General features: G+C 45.3%; 1 protein-coding gene across 1 annotated transcript in view; it reads left to right on the top strand.

The window, feature by feature from the left end:
- Positions 1 to 403: 403 nt before the first annotated feature.
- dhx36 (DEAH (Asp-Glu-Ala-His) box polypeptide 36) overlaps positions 404 to 10,686 on the top strand; it is a 52,911-nt gene continuing 42,628 nt past the window's right edge. Inside the window, exons 1-9 of the mRNA XM_063205284.1 lie at positions 404 to 1,023; positions 1,105 to 1,253; positions 1,856 to 2,075; positions 2,188 to 2,226; positions 3,096 to 3,266; positions 3,892 to 3,971; positions 6,709 to 6,783; positions 7,682 to 7,848; positions 8,959 to 9,040. Of these exons, the coding sequence (XP_063061354.1) occupies positions 748 to 1,023; positions 1,105 to 1,253; positions 1,856 to 2,075; positions 2,188 to 2,226; positions 3,096 to 3,266; positions 3,892 to 3,971; positions 6,709 to 6,783; positions 7,682 to 7,848; positions 8,959 to 9,040 (1,259 nt within the window). The 5' untranslated portion in view covers positions 404 to 747. The remainder of the gene's footprint in view (positions 1,024 to 1,104; positions 1,254 to 1,855; positions 2,076 to 2,187; positions 2,227 to 3,095; positions 3,267 to 3,891; positions 3,972 to 6,708; positions 6,784 to 7,681; positions 7,849 to 8,958; positions 9,041 to 10,686) is intronic.

Genomic DNA, 10,686 nt, shown 5'->3' with positions numbered 1-10,686 from the left:
TCTTTCTGGGTGTCCTTCTGTATGGTGTTGTATCCGGTTGCTTCCCAATCTGAGAAAGGTCTCCTATGATGGACTTACATGAAGAGGATCCACCACTAAAGGGAGAAAGTTGCATTCTGCCTGTATATTTTTCCACCTTACTTATTTCAAATTAAGAGTTCATCTAGGAACTATTCTCTCTTTTTTATTTAAATTGAAATTCTACAGTTGTTAGCAATTAGCATGTGATGTTATTGCCCTGTATCTTATTACTGAATGGTTTATTATTTTGAAACTGGTAGTCCTATTTGCTGTCACATAAACGTAAACTGTGACCCTTTTATTTTGAAAATATTAGACAGCGCAACAACAAAGCCAAATGATGTCATCACGGTGCGACTATTCTACTGTCGCTTTTCCAAAGACCAACAAGAACTTAGCCGGGATTTCGCATTTATTCGTTAATCAAATTCTATGAACACTTCATTTCATTTTTAAGTCATTAGCAAACAGGATAATCTATACTTTTAGTTCATGTGTTTAGGCCGGGTGTCACGTATGTACATTTCTGGCAAGCTTTCATCTCGTTAGCAAGCTACTGAACTGTGTTAGCAGACTGAGACAGGCGTACACAGTAACTTTGGGCTTAACTGTCTTGCCACTGCGGCTGACTGGCCTTTTACAGAATCCAGAAGAAAATTCATGCTTTGTGTAGTTCATACGTACTTACTTTAAGGCAAGGGCTACCTTGCTTTGTAGAGGGGCGGCATGAGTTATGGTTACGGTGGCAGGAGAGGCCGAAGAGGAGGTGGAGGAGGTCGCAGGTATGGCGATGGGAATGATGAGGAGCGCTGGGAACGCGGTGCAGGTTCAGGTAACCGAGGTTATCAGAGGAACTCGGGTTGGGAATCAAGGGACGAGCAGGGACGTGGAGGAGGGGGTGGTGTCCGGGGTAAACACCCGCCTCACCTGAAGGGTAGAGAGATTGGCCTGTGGTACTCCAAATTTGGTGGCTTGAAGAGATCTGAGATGGAGAGAAAATCAGTGAGTATATGCCCATATCTTAATATTTGCTTTATGTGAACACAGTGAAACTGAAGGGGTTGTTATGCGTGACATTTGCAGAGGGCCGTAGTCCAGATGGATCGGTCAAGGGAGCAGCACATCACTGAACTGTTGAACTCGGTTCAGAGAGCACCGCCAGGGGCTGCCATGGATACGGATGCTTCCACTTCACAGTCCTGGAGATCCAAGCCTCAAGACAGCGCCCACAGGTGAAAAGCCAGCCCCTCAACAGTTGAAATGTTAGTAGGGCCTACATCCAATTTGGCTTTGATAGTGTTGGGGACATTATGGTAAATTGTCTGGGTTAACTATTCTTTCCATTATATTTTTAGAAAAGGTGGTGGGGCTAGGTCAGTGTTTCCCAACCAGTGGTACGTGTACCACTAGGGGTACGCGAACACACCTCAGGGGGTACTTGGAAAAATGTAATAATAACATATATGGAGTGTAGTCACATTGGGATAGAGGAACAGATATAGAGCATGAGTGAGAGGGGTACTCATGGCACAACTAAGATGCTTTGGGGGTACGCAAGACAAAAAAGGTTGGGAAACACTGGGCTAGGTTAATCTCAAAAGTGGCATGGACATGTCCTCACCATCCACACCTAAAATGACACCCATGCCTACATCAGACACTGTGAAGGTTTTTTTGTAGGGTACTGACTTGTATGCCCTGACATTCTCAGTGTCATCATCACTGAGGTTTCGTCACCCCTTGTAGGCCTACTTGTACATGACACGACACATGAAATTGCTCCTAGCGTAATGTAAACTGCAATTAACCATTTGTATCGTCCATATTTTCTCAGCTACTTTGATGGAGATGAACCTCCACAGGAAATGCCTAAAATAAAATCTGAGCGTAAAGAAGTCAAGATCGAAGAAGTCAACAAGCAAGACATTGAGATGATTGACAGCAAAGACCTGGAATACCTGTTTCAGGACATCATTCGTAAACCAGATCTCGACCAAGAGCTCAAGGAGGACTTGCAGACGAAAAGAACAAATTCGAAGTTTTTGGACATGTTGGTGAGGACCTCCACCTCCCCTGCTATCATGGCATAGTTTAGTTTGTTATATTATTATATTATTATCTTCTCCCATTGAAACTGAAATTTGTTCTGTGTGTTTTTCCTCACAGAAATTCAGAGAAAAGCTTCCCTCCTATGGAATGAGAAAGGTATGGAAAGACCACCAGTTTAGTGTCTGACAGTAAATTACATGTAATGCCAAATTCATTGTCTAGATCAGTGTTTCCCAACCTTTTTTGACTCGCGTACCCCCTAAGCCTTTTTGTTGTACAATGAGTACCCCCTATCCCATGCGCTCTCTATATATACCTTTATCCCAGTATGACTATACTCTATTCAATTGTCATTATCACATTTTTCCGCGTACCCCCTGACATGTGCTCGCGTACCCCTAGTGGTACACGTACCCCTGGTTGGGAAACACTGGTCTAGATTAGAAGTGTTGTCTGGCTGTTGTCTTGTGCTTGCAATGAAATACATTATAGATAATAGAAAAAAAATACTTCTAGCATGTTTTGTCATTATACCAATAGTGATGAGCTTTCGTAAAGTCTGTGATCAGGGATTGCAATGTGCCATCAGTTTCAAATTGGCATTTGTGATAAGCTGTGATGCAGGCTGAAATGTAGCCTTTTTCACATGGTTTTATCAAGTGACCTATTGCTTGGGTTATACTGTACATTGGCCTTTTATAGTTCCTGCTAATGAACATCTGTGCCTGTTAAATTTCTCATTTGATTCAAAGAGCTTAGCTGAAGAAGTCCAGTTTCTTACAGCTGAACTCGTTAGACCTCTGTGAGCTTTTCTGTTTGTTCCAATACATGGGTGTAGCGTTTGTAAAAAAAAATCCCTGGCTGCGCACTGTTCAACCTCTGATTGTTGGAAACGGCTGTCGGTCAAGAAAATGAGCTCACGTGGTTGGCTGCTTAGCATCTTGCCCCTCCTCACAAGACGAATGTTTATAGACGAAAACCCTATGTACAGCTAGCTAACGGACTTCTGTGCTTTCGCTATTCAGGAGCTGGTTGATCTGATCCAGGCCAGCCAGGTGGTGGTGGTGAGCGGGGAGACGGGCTGTGGCAAGACCACTCAGGTCACGCAGTTCATCCTGGACGACTACATCGAGAGAGGCATGGGATCCCTCTGCAGGGTGGTGTGCACCCAGCCACGCCGCATCAGCGCTATCTCCGTAGGTCTGATAATGTGGCTGTTCTGTGAGCCCTCTTTTTCTAGATCAGGGGTACACAGGTGTCAGGGCCAGCCGTGTCTGTGTTTTTAATAAGGTTTCGCGGGCCATGCTCAATATGTATTTTTTAATAAAAGGACTAAAATTGTGCAGGCATGCATTTCATACTTATAATAAAATGTCACACACACTGACACATATTCTGTTGCATATGAGTGTGAGCTGTGTCATTGGCCTGGGCCCACTAATAGTTTTGTGACACACCAAAATACATTGCTGATCTATGAGGGCCAACTGTAATACACATTTGAAATTATCTTGCGGCCCGAATAAAATGACTCCGGGCTGTATTTGGCCCCCGGGGCCTGAGTTTGACATCCCTGATCTAGATGAAATGGAATAGAAGTTAAGGTGCAATATGTTGCTCATTGAAACTACTGCAATGTGTATCCAACAACCTAAACCTGTCAGTTAGAAAAAAAATATTTAGGGGATAAAAACATTGCCTTCTTTTGGCATGCCACTTCCGCATGTCCCATGCCACTAATTCATGTAACCCCTACACTGAAAATGTCTGCCTGCTGACCAGCTTTGCTGCAAGTATTTCTAAGAGCTTTTTTCCTTGCAGGTCGCGGAGCGGGTGGCTGCAGAGCGGGCTGAGAGTGTGGGCAACGGCAAATCATGTGGCTACCAGATCCGACTTCAAAGGTGAGAAGTTTTGGAAATCAGATGTTTCTTTGAGTGTGGTCCGTAATTGTGCATTCATGTTACTGTGCTGCTACTCAAATTGCGAAGATACTGAGGAGGTTGATACTGCGTTACTGTAAAATGTATGTCTATGAGGTGATTGAAAAGCCCAATATTCATGTTAACGCCCATTTTGCGTGTGTGTGTGTGTGTGTGTGTGTGTGTGTGTGTGTGTGTGTGTGTGTGTGTGTGTGTGTGTGTGTGTGTGTGTGTGTGTGTGTGTGTGTGTGTGTGCATGAGCGCATGCTTATGTGATGTGTTTTTGTGCTGTACCTTCCAGAGTTGTAATGCAATTCTTGTCTGCACTCTGTGAAGTAGCTTTGATTACGGTGTAAAGATGAAGGGGGCTTATCGGAGCCTGTGGTGTGCTGCTGCAGTGTGTGTGTGTGTGCGTGTGTGCGTGTGTGCGTGTGTGTGCGTGTGTGTGTGTGTGCGCGTGTGTGTGCGCGTGTGCGTGCGCGTGTGCGCGTGCGTGTGTGTGTGTGTGTGTGTGTGTGTGTGTGTGTATGTGCCTCTGCCGCGCCCCTCAGCTGTGGGCCTGTGGTGAGGCTGCTGATCAAGTGTGTGATCCTCTTGACCCTGCCTGACAGTCACCACTTGACTTTAACCAGCCAAGGCTTCCCTCTCTCTCTCTCATGTCTCAGTGTGCGGCCCCTGCCCACTGGTCTCTGTCTAATGCTCACCTCTTTACACAGTGGGTGGGAATTTTATCATTTATACGACCTTGTATGCAGGAATTGGAGAAACTGGATTGGAAAATGGACGTAATGCAAAAACAGCCATGCACTTTCTTCTAACCTGTGAGAAAAGCTGGTCTACATGTCTGATCATTTGTACACTTTCTAAAAAGGATGTGTGACCAGGGTTTTCACCTTCGTAGGCTGGCATCTTCAATTCGGTTCATATGAATGGCTTGACTCATTGTGTAATTTTAGCCCTCTTGCTTTCTGGCTTCTTGTTTTGGTGGTCAGGATCTTGTATTGTCAGGGATATTGAACATGTCACAGCATTCAATGAACTTCTGTCATTTCTTTCTTTATCAGAGGTACACAGTTGGCTCTAATCGATCTCCATCGTCAGCTCCTGTAATCACCCGGTAGTTCTTTTGGGCACTCAGCCACAGTGAGCAGTGTAAGGGTATATTGTGTTTGGACATAAATCTACTGAAAAACCCGCCCAATGCCCATTTTTGACCGTTTTTAACCCGCAGACTGCTATCCCAAACTGCCCAATAGGGTGGGTAACCACCCAATCTGGCAACACTGTTTGCAGTATGAACTCCAAAACTGCCTCATTTGTAACGGTGGTTCTCATGAGCTGTGATGATTCAGTGGCTTTAACATTGGCCTGTCGTAAGCAGGAGGCAGCCAAGGAGGCAAAGGCATGCATCACTTCACTTGCCCAGAACTACTTTCATCCTTAGAGGCGACCAGACCAGACCAGAGCAATATCTCCACTGAAGAAGGTGGCTAGTGAGATGGAGCAATGCTGAGAGGCCACTGATCACAAGAGAGAGAGGGAGAGAGAGGGAGAGAGAGAGGGAGAGAGAGAGGGAGAGAGAGAGAGAGGGAGAGAGAGGGAGAGAGAGAGGGAGAGAGAGAGAGAGGGGGGGGAGGTAGGGAGGGAGGGAGAGAGGTAAACATGGAGAGGGAGAGAGCGTGGAATGAACATGGAGAGAGAGAGAGAGAGAGAGGGGGGGGTGGAGAGAGAGAGAGAGAGAGAGAGAGAGAGAGAGAGAGAGAGAGAGAGAGAGAGAGAGAGAGAGAGAGAGAGAGAGAGAGAGAGAGAGAGAGAGAGAGAGAGAGAGAGAGAGAGAGAGAGAGAGAGAGAGAGAGAGAGAGAGATAAACATGGAGAGGGAGAGAGCGTCAAATGAAGAGAGAGAGAGAGAGAGAGAGATGGACATGGACATGGAGAGAGAGACTACAGAGAGAGGGGGAGAGGGAGAGAGAGGGGGAGAGCGTGAAACCGTGAAATGGACATGGGGAGAGAGGGAGAGAGAGATGGAGATGGATGGAGAGAGACAGAGAGAGACTTGTGTGATGGAGAGTGAGGGTGACACAGTGCTAATTCTCAGTCTTGGAGGGCAGACATGTATAGGGGGTGAAGATACTGAGAGACCTAGGCAGGGTGAAGAGGGTTTGTGGCTGAGGAGAGTCAATAATGGATGATGACAGGAGGATCGAGGATGTGGGATGTGTCTTGAGGCCTCGAGGGCATGCGTGCAGGTCCTCTCTATCACTCTCTCTCTCTCTCTCTCTCTCTCTCTCTCTCTCTCTCTCTCTCTCTCTCTCTCTCTCTCTCTTGCTCTCTCACTTTTCTCTTTTTCTTTCTCTCCCTTTCTGACTCCGTTCGGATGTAATTTTCTGCTACATTTCCCATCGGTTTTCCTGCGTCTCTGCGTGTCACTCAAAACTTTTTTTCTTTCTTCATATTCATTGCTTGTAATTTTTTTCCACAGACCTCTTTCACCTGCAAATGGCAGAAGCAGTTGCACAGACATGAAAACACTTAGCACTCAGATTTCCAACGGTTATGTCAAGCTGTGTTCCCGCCAGACGATGTACCAAAAAAAAAAAAATGACCTCGAAGTAATTGTGTTTATTAAATTCTTGTGTCCTGTTCTTGAGTATTACCATTTCATCCCACCTTGTCTCCCTCCCTCCCCCGCTCCCCCCTCTGTTTCCTCTCCTTTTCAGCCGGTTACCACGGCAACAAGGCTCTGTTTTGTATTGTACCACGGGCATTATTCTTCAGTGGCTCCGCTCGGATCCGTGAGTATCCTCCTCCCATCCATCCACTCCTCTCTCTCTCCTCTCTCTTTCTCTCTCTCCCCTTCTCTCTCTCTCTCTCTCTCTCTCTCTCTCTCTCTCTCTCTCTCTCTCTCTCTCTCTCTCTCTCTCTCTCTCTCTCTCCCCTTTTTCTTCTTCCTCTTTCTTTTCACTCAGCTTTATCATTCTTCTCTCCGACGTCATTGATGAGCCTCATATTTTTTGTTATCTGGGCTCTGCAGGTCTATGTAGACCGTAAGCACACAAGTAAGAGAGAGCCCAAGGTCTGTACTTTGCCTTTGTGTGGCTGCAACCTGCACAGAGGTGATACCCCGGTCCAACAAACACAAGACATGAAAGCGTTCAGACAAATCCGGCAACAGGCAGAGAAACATTTTCCTATTCCAGTTTTCATATGAGTAGCAGAAAGTATTTTTTTCTGCCATATTACATGGGTTTTGTTTCCGTGTAAATGCCAAGATGGAATAATCGAAGTGAGAAATGTGAAACAAAATTATGTCTGCAGCCGCATGTGCCTTTTGGCCCTAGTATGCGAGGCTCTTACTAAAATCACTGTCTAACTCTCTCTGCTATCCTCTTTGTCTATTTCATTTTTGTCTCTATTCCATTCCATATTCTCTATACCCTGTCATGAACACATACTACAGATAGTGTGAATAATTGTCCATATACAGAGACACTTCACCTAAATATGAACTATTCATTACCAATGATCAGAATGACTTTACGTTAAAGCCAATAGAAGCTATACCGAGGCTTTACTGTAAATGATCTGAATATGCATGTAAATGACTATACTCGTTTTGTTATTTTTTTGCTTGAATGAATATTCATCCTCATATTTTTGTTTTTAAACTGCACTGCTGCCGTACATTCGAAGACACTTGTCCAGCATCAGTCACCTGGTTCTGGACGAGATCCACGAGAGGAACCTGCAGTCGGACGTCCTGCTGGTCATCGTGAAGGACCTGCTGGCGGTCCGAGACGACCTGAAGGTGATCCTGATGAGTGCCACCCTCAACGCAGAGAAATTCAGCAAGTACTTTGGTGAGAGCCTCTAAAGATGGTGATTGCACAACATATCAGCAAGTCGGTAGGTAGAGGAATCACACAGCGCACACAGACGCGCACACAGACGCGCACACAGACGCGCACACAGACGCGCACACAGACGCGCACACAGACGCGCACACAGACGCGCACACAGACGCGCACACAGACGCGCACACAGACACACAGACACACAGACACACAGACACACAGACACACAGACACACAGACACACAGACACACAGACACACACGCACAGAAAGCTTCGATCTCATCTCTGGTCGACTAGGTTTGAAGTGTCCTTGAGCAAGACACTGTACCATTATTCGTCTCCCAGTAGGCTGATTGGCAACATTGTACCACAGCCTTCAAAACACGTGTGTGTGAATATGTGGCATTCAATATTACATCGCTTCAGGTTTTTCCAAGTGCATGAATTATATGCTATACACACAGACCATTTAACATTGTTCGTGTCATTTGAGCTGAAGAATAAAACGTGCTTGTAAATGGAACGAGCTGTTCCTTGAGAATGGACGACGGCACATCTCCTGACAGTTTAATGCACAGTTTGAAGCGCCGTTAAGAGAGTGCCTTTTGTTCCTGGGTGGGCCCTGATGGATTTATATTCAAAAGAAATTTGAGTGGGTTTCTTCTAAGCAAGACATTTTACTCCTCCTGCAAAGAAAACGTCACAGAACTTTAATTTAAAATGTCTAAAAAGCACTCTTTTAAAAGACCCCTCTCCTGTTGTGCCCCACCGCATACATATTAGAAGAGTTGAAGAGTTTCTTCTAGCCATGACATTTTTGCCCTCCTTCAAAGCAAAGCGCAACGTTTTTGTAGTTCCGAATTTTCGATAATTTCTCATTTGAAAGACCCCTTTTCCCTGATGTGCCCATCTCTTACGCACATCTTATTAGGAAATAAAATGATTCACACACACATTGTTAGTCACGCCACGTTGTGTAGGATGTTACAGCCAAGCCACGCCAGCTGAGGCCGTTGTAATAACGTGACAGAGATAAATGGTTGTGTCGTCTTATCAGGCTGCGCTAATGACCACTGTCTTCCTTTTTTTTTTTTTTCTCCTGTCGCGTCTGAAAGGTAACTGCCCGATGATTCACATCCCTGGCTTCACGTACCCCGTGCAGGAGTACCTTCTGGAGGACGTGGTGGAGATGCTCAGGTTAGTTAGACTGCAGACTGCAGACTGTATGTGGGAGGAGTGAGTGGACATAACCGACTGTGGAAAAATGGACATGGCCACATTAGTCATATACTGTCAGTGTCCATGTGAGATATTAACTCATCATATTGATTGATTGAAATAATACGGAACAGCGGGCTGCGTCTTCCCTTACTTTAGAATTGATTAAAATTGGAAAAAAATAATAAAAAACACATCACTCACCTCAGTGCTGAGAAGAGCCATCTGGAAGAAATATTGGCTACAGTTAGTTTTTAAGTAAAAATGTTTCTCTATTGCGTTCTTAATACTTGTCATTGTTCAGTACATGAAAACGATTCAAAAGATAATGCTATTATCACCTGAATTGATTTTATACCTGGCCTGGTATTATGTGAAAGTAAAGAACTAGAAAACATCTGATTCCTGTGGCTCATTGAAGCTGGTTTTATTCAATCATCATTTTTGCTGTGCGTTTTTTTTCTGTCAAACTGATGAGATTTTTCGATGTGTTGTCTTGTTGTCCAAAGAGTAGTTGTAAACAACTGTACTTATGGTTGAGCTTGACTGTTCAGTTGCTTACAACTAAAGCTGGGCTTACACTGTGCGACTTTTGCCCCGATTTTCCCCCGATTTGGCACTCGCACGACTTTTTGAGAGTCGGGCCGATTTCTTGCTGAATCGCAGGTCAATCGTGAGTCTTGCATCGTGCAGTGTACATGGGGTAACGACAAGCGGTTTCGCCTCACGATCGTGGAATCGCAGGGTCGCAAGAAAATCAAAACGGTTTGAAATTCTGGTCGTGGCTCGTGCGTAAATCGCACAGTTAAAGCAGTGCTACGACCTGATTTGACACTTCATATGCACAAATTAATAGGGCCGTGCGATTCACTGTTGAGCGCGACCTCATCTCCACCTCAGGTGCGCATGTTCCCTCCTCTGCAGACCGGGGAAACATGCCTGTCGCGTCGTATGGTGGAAGCATTTCGGTCGCATCCGACTGTCTTGAGAGGACGTGAGTCATGAGCTGTGAACTTTTAAACAGTTTCCATCATGCCGTGTGAGCAGAAGCTTAAGACCCACGAGTGAAAATATCGCACAGTGTATGCCCGGCTTTAGCTGAAGAAGTGGTCCAGTGGCTGACTATGAACCTCTCTGGATAACGTTCTCTGGAGTCTCCACAGACTTGTCATGGAGTTGCCTTGTGGTACCCAGGCTGGGTAGAGGCGTGTTCAAGGCAGTGATGTCGTTTAAGCAGAGGCGTTCTATATGGCGCCTTCACCAGCTCGGGACCTCTCGAGACAGCTGACGACACTGCTCACATGACAATCGAGTTCTGGAGTTTGGCGCATGAACGCCACAGATCCCGGAACAATCGGGATTCATGTGTGTTTTGTTTTGGTTCTCTTTTCTTTTTTTCACCTCACCTTGAGCCTTCACACCCACGACATACCATTTTAGCTTAAGTAGACTAAATCAAACAGTCAGATACCAGCAGTACTGACATATGTACATCTGCAATTGAATGACATCAACTGGTGTTGTTGATAGTGATTACAAGATGATATTTTAGCATTTCTGATACTGTTTACATGCTAATTGCATGCATGGGCGCCATGTTGATGATGCGTGTGCCGTCATACAAA

This window comes from Engraulis encrasicolus, chromosome 8 (assembly GCF_034702125.1).
Source record: "Engraulis encrasicolus isolate BLACKSEA-1 chromosome 8, IST_EnEncr_1.0, whole genome shotgun sequence".
NCBI classification, from domain to species: domain Eukaryota; kingdom Metazoa; phylum Chordata; class Actinopteri; order Clupeiformes; family Engraulidae; genus Engraulis; species Engraulis encrasicolus.
The sequence above is the reverse complement of the archived record's forward strand: the minus strand, read 5'-3'. Positions and strand labels throughout refer to the sequence as shown.